We start from the raw sequence: 21,268 nt of genomic DNA, 5'->3' as shown, positions 1-21,268 counted from the left end.
CTACTTCACCGCATCAATGGGAGAATGGATGGGGCCATGTACCGTACAATTCTGAGTGACAACCTCCTTCCCTCCGCCAGGGCCTTAAAAATGGGTCGTGGCTGGGTCTTCCAGCACGACAATGACCCAAAACATACAGCCAAGGCAACAAAGGAGTGGCTCAGGAAGAAGCACATTAGGGTCATGGAGTGGCCTAGCCAGTCACCAGACCTTAATCCCATTGAAAACTTATGGAGGGAGCTGAAGCTGCGAGTTGCCAAGCGACAGCCCAGAACTCTTAATGATTTAGAGATGATCTGCAAAGAGGAGTGGACCAAAATTCCTCCTGACATGTGTGCAAACCTCATCATCAACTACAGAAGACGTCTGACCGCTGTGCTTGCCAACAAGGGTTTTGCCACCAAGTATTAGGTCTTGTTTGCCAGAGGGATTAAATACTTATTTCCCTCTGCAGAATGCAAATAAATTCATATACTTTCCACAATGTGATTTTCCGGATTTAATTTGTGATGTGCTATCTCTCACTGTTACCAATAACCTACCCTTCAATTATGGGCTGCTCATGTCTTTGTCAGTGGGCAAACTTACAAAATCAGCAAGGGATCAAATACTTATTTCCCCCACTGTAGCTGAATTTGGAAAAGGTACAGAAAAGAGCAACCAAAATGATAAAGTGGATGAATCAATTCCCCTATGAGGATAAGCTAAAGAGATTAGGGCTCCTCTATTTGGACAAGGGGAGATATGATAGAGGTCTATAAAATAATTAGTGGAGTGGAATGGGTGGACATAACGCACTTGCTTACCCTTTCCAAAAGTACAAGAACTAAGGGGTATGCAATGAAGTTACTAAATAATACATTTAGAACAATCAGAGAAAATATTTCTTCTTTTAATGTATAATTTTCAGGAATTTGTTGCCAGAGAATATGGTAAAAGTGGTTAGCAGAGCAAGATTTGGACAAACACCTGGAAGAAAGGTCCATAAATCATTATTATGGCGGCCATGGGGGAAATCCTCTGCTTATCCCTGTGATAAGCAGCACGAAATCTATTTTATTCCTTTGGGATCCTGCCTGGTTCTTGTGAACTGGATTTTCTGCTGCTGGAAACAGGATACTGGGCTTGATAGACCTTTGGTCTGTCCCAGTATGGCAATGCTTATGTATATATAAAGGGGGGGGGGGGGAAGACGTGAAGATAGATGAAATGGGAAGAGAGAAGGGAGATGTTGGATGGAAGGGGGGACACTGGATGGAAAAGGGAAGAGAGAGAAGAGACACTGGATGGAAGGAGGAGATAAGCTACTAGATGGAATGGGGAAAAGAGAACAGAGAGAGAAAAGGAGAGAAAAGGGAGTTGCTGTATGAAGGAGAAAGAGAAGGTTATTAGATGAAAGGGGGGATAGAATTATCAAAAGACTAGGGAATAAGAGGAAGGGGAAAAGGAGGGCTGAGGTGAGGGAAAGAGATGGAAAGCTGCAGTAAAAAGAGGGAAATTGAAGAATGGAGTTTATAATGAATGAAATCTGGACAGAAAGGAAGAAAGCTGAAAGGAAAAGATCAAGGTTGGAGAAGGATATAGTAGAGGAAGTGAAGGAGACAGGAGGAGAAAGAAAACTGACAAATGGAGAGGAAATCTTGGCAAGAGAGTTAAGAGATGGCAGAAAAAAAGAGCATGACATGTACAGTGTCAATCAGTCTACAAAAGACAGATAACAACACGTGAAAGATGTCTCTACATACTGACAAAAATGTTTTTCGGGCCCCAAAATATACCAATACTATTTCAGTTTTCTAAAATAATAAAATGTAACTGCTGCTATTTACTAACTATACCGTTCTGTACATGAAACCTAAAAGTGATTTGTTTCTTGCTGAGAAAATGTAGCTTATGCATTGCAGTCAAATTACAGGAAATATGCTGCTGCATGGTTTGGAAGCCCTAGTATACTCCTGTGGAGGACTGCATGTATCACTACGTAATAGAGAAACTATTTGCTTCAACTCTAAAAGTATCGCTTATATTGATGAAATCACAATGAAAGAGAGAAGTACAGAATATGACAGCAGGCGATGACAATAAGATGCACCTTCACTGGCCAATGCTATTTTAATCACCACCCTAAACAATATGCAGGATTTAGACAGTAAAAATATTCCGCATAACTTTCCACAAACCAAGCTGCCAGTAATATACTGGTTCAAGTACAACAATGTGAGAAACCGCAGGCGAACCATTACCTTCCCCAATTAAACCAAACCATGTCCAGATGATGCATCCTGCAAAAATGTAGAAAAGGATGTAGATTCCATTCACATGAATATTATTTTTCAAGGATTAATCATAAAAACCACAGGGTGTGCTAGAAACCAGCCTATTCCTAATTTAGAAAGCACTTTGAAGTGGTGGAGTTGGCTCGGCACCAGTCTAGAAAAAAAATAGCAACAATGAGGCTGATTCACCACAACCCCTTTTGGCCTCTAGAAGGCGTATAATGAGAAATAAGTGGGTTTCACCCAATAGTAGAAGGAGATATTGGTTAGATGTTCAGTAAAAAAAAAAATAGATGTACATATGTTACAGCATGGAACAAGGCGAGAAAGCATGACGTTCTAGATAATTTCAATTCAACATTCCATGCTTTTCTTTTAAAAAGGTGCCAACTCTTCTCTCCTCCCTCCTGAAATCATTTGCACACTTTGAAAAGTGGAAAAGTTTAATGCTTTTCCATGGACTTCCCTCTATATATAGTTTTGTGGAGCTAGGTCTAGCTGTTCCGAAGTTATGGCAGAAGAGCTGCAGGAGAAGGATATACACAGAAAAAACACAAACAGTAAAATTTGTACACATTCATGCTAACACGACTGACAGAAACAGGTATCAATGGAACAGTACTTGCCTGGTTCAGATCCTATCTATCAGACAGGCAACAATCCATAATGTTTGCCAGCAACTCATTGCCACCATGGGCACTGATCTATGGGATACCACAAGGATCGATAATGTCACCTATTTTGTTCAATATCTATCTCAAGCCACTAGCTGAGCTGATTTGGTCAATGGACACTCAATTCTACATCTATGCGGATGATGTGCAGCTAATCATACCCATTGAACCTGACTTACTTACAGCCTTGAATAAACTGATTATCTGTCTAACATCAATTCAAGAATGGGCTAAACACAACAAACTTTGCCTGAACCCAAGTAAAACCGAGCTTCTCTAGGTCCCTAACACAAGTGGATACATACCTGGCATCAAAACCTCTTTTGGGAAGTACAAACTCCCCCTCAAATTACAAGTCAGGAACCTTGGAATACAGTTAGACTCAACACTTATTCTGATTCCCCAAATCCAAGAAACCTTCAAGAGCTGCTTCTACTATTTGCGACAGCTACGCTGCCTCTCTCCTTACATCAAGAAGGTAAATCTTATCCCAGTTGTGCATGCCATAGTAACATCAAGACTGGATTACTGCAATGCACTATACAATGGTCTGACTACAAAGGACCTGCACTAGGTTCAATTGATTCAGAATGCTGCAACGCACTATACAATGGTCTGACTACAAAGGACCTGCACTAGGTTCAATTGATTCAGAATGCTGCAACAAGACTTGTAGAAGTTTGCAAGTGATGTGACCACATCTCACCATTTTTTACAAAAACTTCATTGGCTACCAGTACAATACAAGGCTAAATTTAAAACTCCCTTAAAGCAAATGGCCCTGAGTACGTGAAGAACAGGATGACCCTCTACACACCACCAAGGACACTAAGGTCCTCTCAAGGACTATCACTAACCACACCCTCTTCAAAAGACATTACACGACATGATACCCGCAAGCGAACCTTCTCCAGAGTAGCCCCCACTCTCTAGAATGCACTGCCTGAAAGGCTCCGCTTAACACAAGACTATCTCTACTTCAGGAAGCAGGTGAAAGATTGACTCTTCAACCAGGCCTTTAATGGAAGAAGTAACTAACTTGTTAGTCTCACTCGCACACACAAGGAGTGACTTGGGCTGCATATACTGCAGCAGGACATGTTTATCCACTCCTACCCTAGTTGAGATAATATTTAACCATCTCCTTGACCTCATATGCACCTTTCTTTAAATTAGTCACCTTATTTCCTAACTCCTCTTACTCTCTTATCTATCTATATGTTCCATCTTTGCTTATACCCGTCACTGTCAGTTAAAATGTTCTATTGCATATTGTGTTGATATTGTAAGTAGTATGCTACTCCATAGTTTTTATTCTTATTTGAATATATTTGTTGCTGTAATTGCCTATTGCTCGTGTTTGATTTCTTCTTACTGTACACCGCCTTGAGTGAATTCCTTCAAAAAGGCGGTACATAAATCCTAATAAATAAAAATTCAGTAAGATGTTATCTTAAGCTTCTGCAACTAGTGTCATGATTGTTGCAATTGTTCAGGTCTTGCTGCGTCTGAGTAAGTGGAACTGATGTTTCAGCCATCATGATGTGGCTTTCTTCAGGGTACGTTGTAAGGTTTCAGTTTGACTTTATATATCTTGGATCCTCAAACCTGATTGGCTGGGGTTTGAGGAGATTTCAGCAGGAAATTGAGGTGGGAAAGTCTGTTGGTCACAGCTTTTCATTTTGGCGGGAAAGTCCATTGGTCACAAATTTGAATTTTTGGCAGGAAAGTTCATTGATCACAATTTTAAATTCTGGTGAGAATGAGGCTGGAGATTCATAGGGGCAGTTCTCACTCTGGAGGGGAAGGGGAATTTCTGTTTGTCATATTGTAAAATATATCTTTTGGGGGGAGGGGAAGACATCTGTCCTTGTGCCCAGTACTTTTTGCACTCAATTTCATATGGATGAGCAGTTACCATACTTTGTTTAGGATGAGCCCTTTGTCTCCTTAGAAGTTAGTAGGGTGTCTTGCTATCTCTTTTGCATCTTTGATTCTTCTCAGCCACCAACGATCTTCTTTTTCCAAGATTTTTGTGTCCTGAAATCTAATTATCTTAAAATGTTTTCTTGTTACTTTACTATTATGCTTTATCATTATCATGTAACCCAAAATCCTCTGTAATACCAATTGCCTATTCTCTTCTCATTTCCACTATTCATGATGTATTGTAAGCCACATTGAGCCTGCAAAGAGGTGGGATACAAATGCAACAAAATAAATAAATAAATCGTACATAAGTACATAAATGTTGCCATACTAGGACAGACCAAAGATCCATCAAACCCAGCATCCTGTTTCCAACAGTGGCCAATCCAGTTTATAAGCACCTGGCAAGATCCCAAAACAGTACAATACATTTCATGATGCTTATCCTGGAAATATTCAAAAAATGAGAAAAAATGGCAACGCTCTACCTTATAGATCTTGTAGAAATACACAACTCTTGAAAGGCAAAGCAATTTACTTCAACAGTAATAGATTGTTTGTTGGGGGCGTCTCATACCGTCACATAGACACTCTGTGTCATGCTTATTTCAAGCTTGTACAATTGTGATTCCTAGAAATAAGCAGTGGATTTTCCCCAAGTCCATCTTAATAATGGCTTATGGACTTTTCTTTTAGGAATCTATCCAACTCTTTTTTTTAAACCCCAATAAGTTAACTGCTTTTACCACATTCTCTGGCAACAAATTCCAGAGTAATTACACGTTGAGTGAAGAAATATCTTCTCCGATTTGTAGCTTTATTGCGTGCCCCCTGGTCCTAGTATTTTTGGAAAGAGTAAATAAGCGATTCACATCTACTCGCTCCACTCATTATTTTATAGACCTCTATCATATCTCTCCTCAGGTGTCTTTTCTCCATCTGTATGACCAGTTACCTTAGCATGAAAGGCTACAACTGATTTTTTTCTGTATTGCAGAGCTTGTGATGTCTCTTATGCTCTTGCAGTCTGCGTCCAGCTTCACCCATGTACGATTGGCTAAACACTGCATAGGATTTCATACACTCCAATGGTTTGGAGCAGAGGTGTTAGTGTGGATGCCAGTTTCAGTGGTGCACTGTAGGCTGTTTGATGTTATTCTTCTTTAGCAGTATTCCTTGTGATCTGTCACTCCTTGGATATAGAGGAACACTATCCTGCTTATAATCGAACGAGAAAAACGCCCAAGTTCCGACCTAAATCGGGAGATGGACGTTTATCTCACAAAAACGATTAAAGCGGTATAATCAAAAGCCGATTTTTGGACGTTTTCAACTGCACACCGTCGCGGATGCGGACAAAGTTTATGGGGGCGTGTCAGAGGTGTGGCGAAGGCGGAACTGGGGCGTGGTTATCTGCCGAACAAAGATGGGCGCATTTCACTGATAATGGGAAAAAAGTATGTGTTTTTAGCTAGAATTTAGGACACTTTTCCTGGACCCTGTTTTTTCACGAATAAGGCCCCAAAAAGTGCCCTAAATGACCAGATGACCACTGGAGGGAATCGGGGATGACCTCCCCTGACTCCCCCAGTGGTCACTAACCCCCTCCCACCACAAAAAAATGATGTTTCACAAATTTTTATTTTCACCCTCAAATGTCATACCCAGCTCCCTGGCAGCAGTATGCAGGTCACTGGAGGAGTTGTTAGGGGGTGCAGTGGACTTCAGGCAGGTAGACCCAGGCCCATCCCCCCTACCTGTTACAATTGTGCTGCTTAATGCTTATTAGTCGTCCAACCCCCCCAAACCCACTGTACCCACATGTAGGTGCCCCCCTTCACCCTTTAGGGCTATAGTAATGGTGTAGACTTGTGGGCAGTGGGTTTTGAGGGGGATTTGGGGGGCTCAACACACAAGGGAAGGGTGCTATGCACCTGGGAGCTCTTTTACCTGTTTTTTTGGTTTTGTAAAAGTGCCCCCTAGGGTGCCCGGTTGATGTCCTGGCATGTGAGGGGGACCAGTGCACTACGAATCCTGGCCCCTCCCACGAATAAATGTCTTGGATTTATTCGTTTTTGAGCTGGGCGCTTTCATTTTCCATTATCGCTGAAAAACAAAAACGCCCAGCTCACACATTGTTGAATAAAACATGGGCGTCCATTTTTTTCGAAAATACGGTTCGGCCCACCCCTTCACGGACCCGTTCTCGGAGATAAACGCCCATGGAGATAGGCGTTTCCGTTCGATTATGCCCCTCCATATGTTTTTGTTCTATCATGATGTTGTCATGTAATGGTTGTTGTTGGTTGTTAATTTTGTGGGTTGGGGTGTAAGAAATCCCGTGCACTTGTGGTCAATCGTACATTGGCGAAACTGGACGCACTTTAGAGGAAAGCTGCAAGAGCTATAGCCCTTCATGCTAGGGCAACTGGTCATACAATTAGATTTGAGGACACAAAAATCTTAGAGAAAGATGATTGTTGGTGACTGAGAAGAATCAAAGAAGCAATAGAGATAGTAAGACACCTTTATAACTTCAATGGAGACAAAGGGCTCATCCTAAACTAGAGCATGGCAACAAAGAAATTTAGCACATAAAGAACTTGGGTCAAGGAAAAATGTCTTCTCTCTCTCCCCCCCCCCCCCCTCCTAGGTTTTAGAATATGACCTACAGATATTCCCCCTCCTCAACAGGATCAGAACTGACCCAATGAATGTCCAGCCTCATTCCCACCACAATTTAAAATTGTGACCATAGGACTTTCCTGCCAAAAAAATTCAAAGTTGTTTTCTTGCCAAAATTCAAATTCGTGACCAACAAACGTTCCTGTGAGAATTTAAAATTGTGTCCAATGGACTTTTCCACCAAAATTCAAATTTGTGACCAATGGACTTTCCAGCCTCTGTTTCCTGCTGAAATCACCACAGACCCCAGCTAATCAGTTTTGAGGACCCACTTTATATAAAGACAAACTGCAGACCTCACAACATACCCTGAAGAAAGCATGACAGTTGAAATATTGGTTCCACTTACTCAGAAGCTGCAAGACCCGGACAACTGCAACAATCATTCAGTAAGATATCAAAAACCTCTTGCTTCTATTGGACTGAGGCTAAAAATATTCTTGAGCAACACAGGAATAACCATGGAAGACAATGCATTAAAAACTCCAATCTACCTTGACTCTTGCTAACAAAACATTAATTAACCTGAGCTCATGTGCACCATTTATTCAACTCACAACAGTCAAATTTCATGGGACTTCTGAATTAGAGTTCAAACAGAACAGGGAACCTGACCTGTCTCGACCAATACAGAGTTATGAGAATCATGGCTCCCTGGTCTTGTAGAAGCTTCAGAAGAGTTCTTGCTGTTAAGAGGAACCAGAGGATATTTATTTATTTATTTGAATTTAATATATACCACCTGCAAGCCCCAAAACTATCAAAGTGGTGTACATTTAGGTACAATAGGTGTTTTTCTGTCCATGGAGGGCACAAAGGGCCCTGTTTATTAAGCTATGCTAGAGGTGCATTAGCGTATTTAGCATGCGCTAAGCATTAGCGTACGCTGTGTAGGTGCCCATAATATTCCTAATGGCGTCTACACGGTTAGCACGTGCTAAGTTTTAGCATGCACTAAAAATACTAGAATGGCTTAGTAAACAGGGGGGGGGATAAGTTTGTACCTGAGTCAATGGAGGGTATGCGTAAAGAATGTTAGTTTGACATGTGTCCCTGTTCTGTAACAGAATTGAGGAATTTTCTTGTTGAATGGAGTTGCAAAATGGTCTATTGAGGGTGGACACTAGTCTTGAAAAATCTTGCTTTTCCAGATATAGTCACCTATCTTCCTCTTTCTGCAATCTCTTGAAACTTATAAAGGCTAACCTCTTTTCCCTTACCTTTTCAGGTACTACTTTTCAGAACCAAAATAACCTTCTTTTTCTCTTACTTTTATTTACTTGTTTGCTGTCCTTAAACTAGCTCCTTTCAGTTTTGCCCACTGCTTTTCTGCTTCCCCTAGATGTTCCCATCCAACCACAATTCCATTAAGAACTCCTTCAGGTATTCCGGCAACTTGACAGTTCTTTTGAAGTCTAGAACATTCCCTTTTGAATAAATCCTCTCCATGTGTACCTTGATATTGAACTACATCATCCAGTGATAATTAAATGCCAGATGTCTCGCTTGGACTACTGCAACTTGCTTCTCACAGGTCTTCCACTCAGCCATCTCTCTCCTCTTCAATCTGTTCAAAATTCTGCTGCACGATTAATATTTCGCCAAAGTCGCTATGCCCATATCAGCCCTCTTCTGAAGTCACTTCACTGGCTCCCTATCCATTTCCATATACAGTTCAAGCTCCTCTTATTAACCTAGAAGTGCATTCACTCTGCTGCCCCTCACTACCTCTCCACCCTCAACTCTCCCTACACTCATTCCCAGGAACTCCGTTCACTAGGCAAATCTCTCCTAATTGCACTCTTCTCCTCCATCGCTAACTCCAGACTCCGTTCCTTTTATCTTGCCGCACCTTATGCCTGGAATAGACTTCCTGAGCCGTTACATCAAGGTCCATCCCTGGCCGTCTTCAAATCCGGGCTAAAGGCCTACCTGTTTGATGCTTCTTTTAATTCCTAACTTGTCACCTGCTCGTAACCTTATCTTGTCTTTCTCTGTTCAATAGTCCCTTTTCCCTATATGTCCTATCTGTCTGTCCTGCCCTTATCCCTTATTTGTCCTGTCTGTCTGTCCTGATTTAGATTGTAAGCTCTTTTAAGCAGGGACTGTCTTTTCTTCATGTTCAATTGTGAAGCGCTGCGTATGACTGGTAGCGCTACAGAAATGATTTATAGTAGTAGTAGTAGTAGATGATCACGCAGTAAACAATTAGAAATACTCTCCCCATCCGTAAGCACCAATATGGTCACAATCCGTGTGGGTTCCACTACCAACTGCTGGAACAGTTTTCCCTGTAAAGAATCTAGGATCTCCCTATTTCTAGATGACTCCAGAACAGGGATGGTCCAATCAGCATCTAACATGTTGACATTGGGTCTTTTAATTGTTTCTGAGTATATTTAAATGAGGCACTATGGTAATTCAAGGTTGGGCAAGTATTTTTGGCTTCTTGCCTTTAACTTGAGTTGACAGTATGGTCAGAGCTTGTTCATCCTCCACTCAGATCACAATGGGGGTCCTTTTACTAAGGTGCACAAGCGATTTTAGCACGTGCTAAAAATAGGCATGCGCTAAACACTAGAGACGCCCATAGGAATACATTGGCTTCTCTAGCATTTAGCGCATTCAAAAAACGCTAGTGTGCCTTAGTAAAAGTCCTCCAATGTTGTTCACAGAATTGTGCCATACATTATCAGCTTTATTGGGAAATACATGACATTAACTATCCATTTTTGGATATACAGACTCTGTATATCCAAAAATGGATAGTTAATGTCATGTATTTCCCAATAAAGCTGATAATGTATTGCACAATTCTAAACAGTGACTGGTATGAAAGGACACATAAGGTGTAGGCTTTTTTTTTCTCCAAAACACAGAGACTGTAAGTTTTTTTCCTATATGAGTTATAGAGTTCCTACTCTAGCTAAGACAATATTCAAGCATTTTTCTGACCTCAAGTACAACTTTCTAAGATTAATCCCCTTATTTACTTACACCTGCAACTCTATTTTACTTATCTATATGTTCCATCTTTGTTTATACCCTATGCTGTCTATTAAAATACATCTACCTTATTCGAACACAACATAACCTTGTATCTGTTCTCTACCGGATTTGGCAAATGCCTTATGGTACTGTGTAAGCCACATTGAGCCTGCAAATAGGTGGGAAAATGTGGGGTACAAATGCAACAAACAAACAAATAAATAAAGTAAGTCCAGACTCAAAATTCAAAGTACTTGATTTTAAACGTGCTGATTTTGGTAAAATGGAGAACTACCTGAAAGAGGAGCTGGCAGGATGGGAGGAGATAAGGGAAGTGGAAAGGCAGTGAGCCAAGCTGAAAAGACCTATAAAAATTGCAACAGATCTTAATGTAAGAAAAGTAAATTAAAGCAAGACCAATATAAAATGACTTCAAGTTGCTCAGAGAAAAGTGACCAAAATGTTCTAGACAATATCAGAAGATAAATGAGAAGAGTCTTGAAGACCTGAATATGTATATCCTGAAGGAAAAGAGGTTAAGGGGAGATATGATACAGACATTTAAATACTTAAGGGCCGGATATTCAGAGCCATTTAAATGGCCAGAAGAGGCTCCTGGCCATTCAGCGGACAGTGTACACTGAATATTGCCACTAAATGGCCAACCCCTCATAGGTGAGGTTAGAGACAGACCAATGGCAAAGATTGGGTAGAGCATGGCCCTAGTCAGTTAGCAGCGACATTCAGACCACTAACTGGCTAGGTAAATGCATAAATTTGGGACAGAAAAAAAGCTGGCTTAACATTATGTGCTGAGCTCAAGGGGGCACCTGTCTGAATATTGGCCAGTGCACAGTTAAACTCAAATGGGATATGGCACTCCCCCTCGCAATTCCCTCCCACCCCCTGAATAAATATAAGGCTGCCCCATCCCCCCCCCCACCCCTCCATAGACTTTCCTGGGCCTACTCAAAGTCCTTCAGATGTCTAATACTGAAGCTGCAGCTTAAGTTAGGCTGTGAAGCTTTTACCTGTGTTTTTTTTTTTAACAAAAGATTTTAAATCTTAATAGTCTTGACAGCTCTAGAATCTGTTCTATGATTTGTTACCATGTAGTCTCTTCCTCTTTCACAGATTTTCATGTCTTTTCTGTTGATCAAATTGCTATATTTATAGGGCTACTATGTTCTTCGTCTTCTGCTCTTGAACCTCGTCCATCAAAACTGCTGTCAGTTATGGAATCAGAAACTGCTGTACTGCTGCAGCCTTTGATAAAGAAATAACTCACTCTCCCAGTGAATTTCTCCTACATTTAAAGGCTGCTTTAATTAAATCTCAGTTGAAAAAGTTCATTGGATTCCTCTAACCTGAAAAACTATCCACCTATATCAAATCTGGTATTTATTTATTTATTTATGTATTTATTTGTAGCCGATGCTCCTAAAAAAGGTAGTTCATCTTCAGGATTATGTAGATGAGTCGGATATTCTTCATCCATGCCAACCTGTCAGAGGCAGCACTGATTTGAGGAATTGGCTAGATAAAGGAGAAGATTCCCTCTTGGTTTTGCTAGACCTCAGTGTTGCCTTTGGTTCTATTGCCCACCTAACTTTACTAGAGCACCTGTTAGTGCTTGGAATAGGAAGGACAATGCAGGCTTGGATAAGCTCATTTTTAGAGGGCAGTCAATATGTAATTATAGGCTCAAAATCTTCTACACCCCGTGCTTTATCATTTAGGGTCCTACAAGGTGCTCTTCTATTTCCTCTCCTTTTCAACTTATATATATGGCCTAGTGGTTAAGGTGGTGGACTTTGGCCCTGAGGAACTGAGGAACTGAGTTTGATTCCCACTTCAGGCACAGGCAGCTCCTTGTGACTCTGGGCAAGTCACTTAACCCTCCATTGCCCCATGTAAGCCGCATTGAGCCTGCCATGAGTGGGAAAGCGTGGGGTACAAATGTAACAAAAACAAAAATAAATAAAATACTAGATGGGTATGGTATTTGCTTCTAGACTTCTGCTGACAATATCCAATTATACATCACCTGGGGAGAAGTATGAGATATCAAATTGGAGAAATTCTTCCTTTGTCGACAAGATAGTGCAGAATGGATGAGAATAAGTAAGCTTCAGAAGACTGAGGCCCTCTAGGCTAGCGAGAAATTTGTACTAGACCATGCCAAATTTTAGCTTGAGGTAATTTTCAGCTGATGGCTAAAAATCATGTACATATTTAGAGAGTGTTATTAGAAACACAGAAAAATGTATAGAAGATAAAGACCATATGGCCTATCCAGACTGCCCATCCATGCCATCTACTCTTCCTTTCACTCCCTTAGACATCCTATGTACTTGTACCAAGTTCTCTTGAATTCAGATACTGTTTTCATCTCTACCACCTCCACTGGGTGCTCGTTCTACAAATTCACCACCCATTCTGTGAGGAATATTTCCTCAGGATACTTCTATCCCTTTTCACCTTCATCCTATGACCGTCATTACAGAGCTTTCTTTTAATTGAAAGAGACTTGTCTCCTATGCATATATGCCACATAGGTATTTAAACATCTCTATCATATCTCCCCTCTTCTGCCTTTCTTCCAAAGTATACATATTGAGATTTTTATGTATGTGGAGGAGTGGCCTAGTGGTTAGGGTGGTGGACTTTGGTCCTGAGGAACTGAGTTCGATTCCTGGCACAGGCAACTCCTTGTGACTCTGGGCAAGTCACTTAACCCTCCATTGCCCGCCATATTGAGCCTGCCATGAGTGGGAAAGCGTGGGGTACAAATATAACAAAATAAAAAAAAATGTCCTCCTATATTTTATGATGAAGAACACTGACCATTTTAGAAGCCACCCTCTGGACTGACTCCATCCTGTTTACATCTTTTTGAAGCTGTGATCTCCAGAATTATACACAATATTCTATATGAGGTCTCACCAGATTCTTATACAGGGGCATCATCACTTCCTTTTTCTTATTGGCTGTTCCTTTCCCTATACACCCAAGCATTCTTCTAGCTTTTGCCTTCATCTTTTCTACCTGTTTGGCCACCTTAAGATCATCACATACAATCACATCCAAGTCCCGCTTCTCTTTCATTCACAAAAGTTCTTCATCCCCTAAACTGTACCATTCCCTCAGGTTTTTGCAGCCCAAATGCATGGTCCTGCAATTTTTTTTTTAGCATTAAATCTAAGCTTCCAAATTCCAGACCATTCCTCTAGCTTTGCTAAGTCCTTCCTCATGTTATCCACACCATCAGGGGTGTCTACCCTATTGCAGATGTTGGTATCATCCACAAAGAAGCAAACCTTACCAGACAGCCCTTCAGCAATAATTCTTACAAAAATGTTAAAAAGAACCAGCCCAAGAACTGAACCACTGGTAACATCTTTTTTCTCCAAATGAGCTCCATTTACTCTTTGTTGTTTTCTACTCAACCAGTTCCTAACCCAGTCAGTCACTTTAGGGCCTATAACTGACGGCACTCAATTTATTTACTAGTCATCTATATAGAAACCTGTCAACAGCTTTGCTAAAATCTAAATACACCACATCTAGCACTCTCCCTCAATCCAACTCTCTGGTCACCTATTCAAAGAAATTAATCAAATTTGTCTGACGAGATCTGCCTCTAGCGAAATCGTGTTACCTCGGGTCCTGTAATCCATTGGATTCCAAAAAAGTTCACTATTCACTGTTTTAAAAACATTTCCACTAATTTACTTATCACAGAAGTCAGACTTACTGGCCTGTAGTTCCCAACCTCTTCCTTCCAATTTTCCAGTTGTTGCTACAAACATCAGCTGAAGAAAATTCAGTCAGTGCTTAAGCTACAGGATTTTTAAAACTTCACTTGCTATCATGACTTCATTATTGTTAACACATTTTACATGGGTCTGGAAATCAGAAATTGAGCCCTATCTATCTCTGGGAGTGGGGGAAGGACAAACTGAGGCAAAGACTGCTCCTAGTTTCCCCTCAAAGCCAGAGTAAAGTGAGATGGAATATGTGGAACAAGGGATGCCCTGCCTTGCAAAGTAAAAGGTACAGAGATCAGCTACAAGCCTACTGCTTTGTTTAAAAATACTGTTTTTTATTTCTTTTCTTGTATACAGCATGGGTGGCAGCAGTGAAGTTTTAACAGACATAAAGACGTTGCTTCTATCACAGCCCCATTACCTTGAACAGTGGAGAAACAGGAAGGGATGGGCTGTGAATGGACTTATGGTGACAGGGATGCTTTTTTTTTTTTTCTATACTATTTTTGCTTTAATGCTGAGTGTTTGTCAGCTGTTTCGTGCTTGGAACTGCTACAGAGATTTGTAAGCTGATTTGTGAAAGGATTGCTTCAAATTATACTGTATTTGGAGGATATTAATTAAAACCTTAAGTGAAAAACTGTTTATTGGCCTTAGTCAGCCTTACACCCATTTGTAGCTGGAAGCAAGCTGTCCTGCTTTGCTCCCAGCTTCCTTAAAGGGACAGGGACTTGGAACTACTGACGCTGGCTGTTCTGCTTGTTGCTCCTGAGAAACGAGCTGTTTAAATAACTGTTTTATGAAAGAACCAGTTGCTGTATGGATGCTGTTTTAGCCAGCTAGGACTTATCCAGAAACTCTGCCTGGGAAAAATGCTAGAGAAAGGAAGAACACTTCTACCCATAGATCTGGATGTTCACAGCATTTTCATGACCCTGAAGCCCTGAAGCGGACTGCTCATGACAGCCTCATTTTTAGAATATTTGTCTTATTTATATGTTTGTTTTATTTTCCTGGGCTTTTTTTTTTATTATGTATCATTTTATGAATGTACTTTGCTGTACCCTGCCTTGAGCTGTTAGCAAAGACAAGCAAGATGATTCCCTAACACACTTACTGAAAAGTTACATATCTATATAAATAAAATCCCCCCTCAAACGTTCTGAAGCTCACTCCGTGGCAGTGAAGTACTGAACTCCTGTACTCTGTGTAGACTAGGCTATGTGGACCACTCACCCTCACTCATAGACCTGCCCTCAGCCACGCCCCGTCTGCACATAAAAAGCAACCTCAACGTTCTAAACTTTGTGGCTTCAGGGTTCGTAAGTTCGAAGCTCTGTAACCACTTTTACAAACCATCTAACTCTGCCCCGCCCTCACGTCAAAATGTTATGACATCGGGGGCGAGTCATAATGAACACAACTACATAAAGCTAGGAAGCCCATTGCTTGATCTGTCTTTTCACTCCCCAAGGCAGCCATCATTCCCACACACTGTAAACGAAGCACGCATCGCCCCCCCCCCAAATCCAACCCCCCCCCCTCTCTCACACATGCCCGTGCACATCACCCCCCCTCCAAAAATGCCAAACCACTCCCATGCCTCCACCCGCCCAACGCCCCTCCGCTCCCCGACATATGCTCCGCCCATCCCCAGTACGTGCACGTCAGCCCCCCCTCCAAAATCGCCAACCCCCGTCTACTACCCTCTCCTCCTCTTACTGGAGTCCCAGCCGCAGAACTGAAGGGCAACGTACTTCGGAGATTCTGCTGCCTTCCGTTCTGTTCGCTATGAGCTGTGTGCCCTGATTGACTGGTCCCGCCCTCAAGGGCGGGACCAGCCAAACAGGGCACACAGCTCATAGCGAACAGAATGGATTAAGGCATCAGAATCTCCAAACTACCTTGCCCTTCACTTCTACGGCTGGGACTCCAGTAAGAGGAGGGGAGGGTAGTAGAGGGGGGTTGCCGATTTTGCAGGGGGGGGGCCAACGTGTACGTACCGGGGATGGGTGGGGCCTATGTCGGGGGGGGGGGGGAGCGGAGGACCTTGCTAGCGCCCATTTCATTTGTCCCTGAAACGGGCCTTCATTACTAGTGTCACAATATTCTTTAAATCAGGTCTTTTTTAAAATAATCATCTTAAATGCACACCTGAAATATTCACAAACACGCTCTATCCTTCATGAAAAAGTTAACATGAAATAGAGATTTTGCGATACTGTGGCCATCCAGTAAGTGGTTAAACAGTGGCATGGACAGGATGTGAAAGAATGTTTTGTACTAGTTAAAGCAGAATTCATTTGCTACCTACTTTTCTCCGGTGAAACATGTGATTTGGATTGTCCCCTCACAAGCCTGCATGTTGATCCATCTCCTGCACAGATGCCACAATTGTCTTCCTTGGCGCTGCTCCCAAGCTGTCGATCACAGCCTACTGCCTGCCAAGATCAACAGCACAATCAGGAGAGCAATGCTACAGTTCCACAGGCTCAGGTTCCTGGCATTTCATTTATTAGGTTATCCTTGTGATTTATTTATTTGATTGGGATTTATTAAGCGCCTCTGGGGTCCTTTTACTAAGGTGCACTGAAAAACGGCCTACGCTGATGTAGACGTGTGTATTGGATGTGCACAGGTCCATTTTTCAGCACACTTGCAAAAAAAAAAAAAATCCTTTTTTTTGTTTTGCTGAAAACGGACGTATGGCAAAATACAAATCAGCACATGTCCATTTTGGTCCTGAGACCTTACCGCCACCCACTGGCTTAGTGCTAAGGTCTCATACGTTAACCGGGCGGTAATCGTCAGTGCGCATACACTGCCAATTACTGCCCGGTGAGCGCCACACAGTAGAAAATAAAATGCATTTTCTGCCGCATATATTGGACTCGTGTAAAAAATGGAATTACCACCCGGGGCACATGGTAGCCGGCAGCAGTTCCAAATTTATGCAGGTTGAACATGCGTAGGCGCAAATTTATGAACAGATTTATTCAAGGCGGTGTACAGCAGGTCCAGATTAACATCAGACTTACATTTTGTTAACAACATAATAATTGTACAAATGCCAAATATAAACATAAATACAATAAGGAGGTCTTTTACTAAGGTGTGCTAGCGTTTTTAGCCAGTGCTAAAGATCAGCTGGCGTTAAAAGCTAAGAATCCAATTGTATTCCTATGGGCGTCTCAGCATTTAGCGCCAGCTGATTTTTTAGTGCAAGCTAAAAGTGATAGCACATCTTAGTAAAAGACCAACTAAATGAGGTAAACTTGGAAATATAATATCAGTACAATGCAAACAATACCATAATAGCCAGCAAAGGAAGAATCCTATATAATAATACTCACCTCAAACGTTCTAACCTGCCTGGGACCGTGGACCCCTCAGATGTGGTCTGCTAAGCCGCTTAGAACGCAATGACGTCAGTAATGTCACTGACAGCTGATTCCAAGGCAAGGGGAGGAGTAGGGAAACACGCGGAGCGCGTTTCCCTACTCCTCCCCCTGCCTGGGAATCAGCTGTCAGTGCGCCACTCCCTGCCACTTCTGAGCAAGTGACAGGGAGCAGAGCAACATAGACCCCCCCCCCAGCGCATCACCAAAGCACCCCCCCACACCTGAAGAACATCAACACCCCCTCCTTCCCATCCCGTTCAAGGCCCCCTCACGCCCCTCCCACCGAGTTCAAGACTACCCCTTCCCTCCGATTTCAACACCCCCTCGGCGTAACTGACCCCTGGACCCCCATGCCGCAACCCTCTCGACCCCCCCTTTCCACCGAAAACCCTCCCCCGCCGCCGTCGCGTTCCTGTGCTGACAACCAAACTTCTCTTCTCGGCTGCGCCAGGGCATTGCTTGATGAATGATCATCTGTTCAAGTTTCTGTGCGTGCGTCTGACATCAGATGCACGCACAGAAACTTCAGGCGCAGACGAGAAGAGAATTTTGGCTGTCTTCAGCACAGGTTTGCGATGGCGGCGGGGGAGGGTTTTCTGCGGGGGGGGGTCGAGAGGGTCGCGGCACGGGGGTCCAGGGATCAGTAACGCGGAGGGGGGATGTTGAAATCGGAGGGAGGGGAGGTCTGGAACTCGGAATGGAGGGAGGGAGGGTCTGACACTCGGGAGGGAGGGAGGGGGGATTACCTTGCTAGCGCCCGTTTCATTGCCTACCGAAACGGGCCTTTTATACTAGTATTCAAATAATATAAATATAATACAATGACAGCATAATACCAATGAAACACCTAATAAGCAACACAATATAACATTCAAATAGCATAGATATGATGCTAATGCTGAGGGATTTAATGAACTGTCCTCATTCTGCCAGGGTGTATCTTGCTTTACATTTGAAGCTAGAAATATCATAACATATTTTTGATGCCTCTGTGATTTGAAGGCATAACAATTATCAGGGAACCAGATGCAAATAAAATATTAGATCACTAGGAAAGTCAATTTTCCCTTCCTGGTTTCCTTGGAAATTTAGAAAGCGATTTTCTCTAAGTGGGTCAGAGTAATCTCACTCAGGTTGATTTGCTAAAGAATTACCTGCCTTGCTGACTTGTTTCACTTATCTGCATAAACTGACAGGCTGCACTAATTTAGCCAGTAGGATTTAAGGGGGCCCTTTTACTAAAAAGCATAAGATTTTGCAGTTAAAGGACAGCTATTGGGGGTATTCTCAGCATTTTGTTTTACAGGTCCTGCCTTGAAATGCCAAGTCTCGCAGCCTGTTGAATAAAGAAAGACGGCGCGGATGACAGCTTGAACCCGAGTCCCTGAAGAAAGAAAGTTGAAACCCGTAGTGTCGGGCGTTTCTAGGGGAAGGCGGTTGAATGTTTTCATACACTTCTGCCCCTTGATCTAGCAAAGTCAGCACGAATGTGGATATTAAGATAAGCGTTCATGAATAACCATGCGATTCCAAGGACTGATGTTAAAAGTTAGTTGGGGAACTTTTTAGTAGGAGCTGGGTATAGAATAGATTTCACTAAGAGATATTTATAGCACGTATATGGTGATATACACAAAAAAACCAGAGTAGCCCGATGAACAAAGTGCTATACCACCGGGCAACAGTTAATCTGAGTGCTAGAGTGTGTAGGAAAGTCTGAGGGTACTCTTATACACACAAAAAATCTTTATTTAAAGAAAAGAACCGGTACAGCTTGGCATTGTATATTCATGAATATTAACATATTACCACCCAGAAACAGTACCAGCCTATCCCGAACTTATTTAAATCTGCATTATCCAGACTACAATGGACTTAGATACAAATCAACTTATGCATCCAGCTTTCCGTACAAATCAACTTATGCATCCAGCTTTCCGTACATAAGTACACAACTGTAGAACGCTTTGCCCAAAACCGTGAGATCTATCCATAACCATCTTAACTTCAGGAAACTACTGAAAACCAACTTGTTTAAGAAGGCCTACCTCCCTGATCCAAATTAACTTCCCACTTCCTGCAACATAACAAAATATGACCGTACTAGATTTCTATAGCTACCCTCTATTTCCTTGTTGTATTATACTGATGTTTGTTACATGCTTTCTACTGTGTACTATGTATTTGTATTTGTATTATTGAACCGGAGCCAACCTCTACGGTATTGTGTAAATAGGGTTACCATACAACCGGATTTACCCGGACATGTCCTCTTTTTGAGGACATGTCCGGGCGTCCGGACGGATTTGGCCAGCCTGCCCGTTTGTCCGGATTTCTGGACAAACGGGCTGGCTGGCGGGGGCGGGAGCGGGAGCGGAGGCGGGCGTGGGACTCCCTTCCCCTCCCCTTACACTACTATCCCTGGTGGTCTAGAGGTACCTCTTCGCTCTTCGGGGCAGGAAAGAAAGAGCCCCCTCTTTCCTGTCCGGAGCGCTGCAGCTAGCTGCCCTGCTGTATCCTGTGTGAGTCCGGCTCTCGGCGTTTCAAAATGGCCGCCGAGAGTTGAAGTCTCGCGAGGCTGCTTCAACTCTCAGCGGCCATTTTGAAACGCTGAGAGCCGGACTCACACAGGATGCAGCAGGGCAGCTAGCAGCAGCGCTCTGGGCAGGAAAGAGGGGGCTCTTTCTTTCCTGCCCCGAGCGAAGAGGTACCTCTAGACCACCAGGGATAGTAGCGTAAGGGGAGGGGAGGTGACGGGGGAGGGAAGGTGATGGGGGGGAAGAGGGGGCGACCGGGGGCGGGGCGATAGTGTCAAAGGGGCAGGGCGATGGCATGAAAGGGGTGGGGCGAGGACATGAAATGGGCGGGGCGAGGGCATGAAATGGGGCGGGGCAAGTGTCCTCTTTTTATGAGGACAAAAAATGGTAACCCTATGTGTAAACCACATTGAGCCTGCAACTAAGTGGGATAATGTGGGATATAAATGTGTTAAATAAATAAATAAAATACCAAGTGGCATGTAGTACCAACAGTTAACATGGGAACACTTTCTGCCTCTTATTTAGGAGATGGTATGTGGACCCTGCTCCCTGCAGAAGTGCCAATTAGCACACGGTATCTGCCACATACTACCTGCAAAATGCTGGGAACGCCCATTCTCCACACATGCCCCACCCCCTAACACAAAAAGCACTTAACACATGGTTTACTGCACACTAAGGATTAGACTCTATATATGGCACTGAAAAATCGGTGCCGAAAAAAATAAGCGCTAAGCGCCATCTATAAATGCTGCTTCCAGTTAGGTGCCGTTCATAGAAATAGCACCTAGTGCCAGGAGCTGCACCTAACTTTTAGGCATGAGTATTTTCACCAGCTGTAACCTGGTGTAAATCTTCATGCCTAAGTTTATTTATTAGGATTCATTTACCACCTTTTTGAAAAAATGCACTCAAGGCGGTGTACAGTAAGAATAAATCAAACAAAAGCAATAATTACAGCAGTAAAAATATTCAAAGTATGGCATAGTAAACTACTTACGATGT

General features: G+C 42.6%; 1 protein-coding gene across 2 annotated transcripts in view; it reads right to left on the bottom strand.

Moving 5' to 3' along the window:
• Window positions 1–21,268, bottom strand: part of ADAMTSL3 (ADAMTS like 3) — a 650,803-nt gene that overhangs the window by 226,788 nt on the left and 402,747 nt on the right. For both annotated transcript variants that reach the window (XM_030189627.1, XM_030189628.1), the window contains exon 7: window positions 16,637–16,763. In XM_030189627.1, the coding sequence (XP_030045487.1) occupies window positions 16,637–16,763 (127 nt within the window). The remainder of the gene's footprint in view (window positions 1–16,636; window positions 16,764–21,268) is intronic.

Source organism: Microcaecilia unicolor, chromosome 1, assembly GCF_901765095.1.
Source record: "Microcaecilia unicolor chromosome 1, aMicUni1.1, whole genome shotgun sequence".
Classification (NCBI taxonomy): Eukaryota; Metazoa; Chordata; class Amphibia; order Gymnophiona; family Siphonopidae; genus Microcaecilia; species Microcaecilia unicolor.
This window is presented reverse-complemented; position numbering and strand designations above follow the sequence as displayed.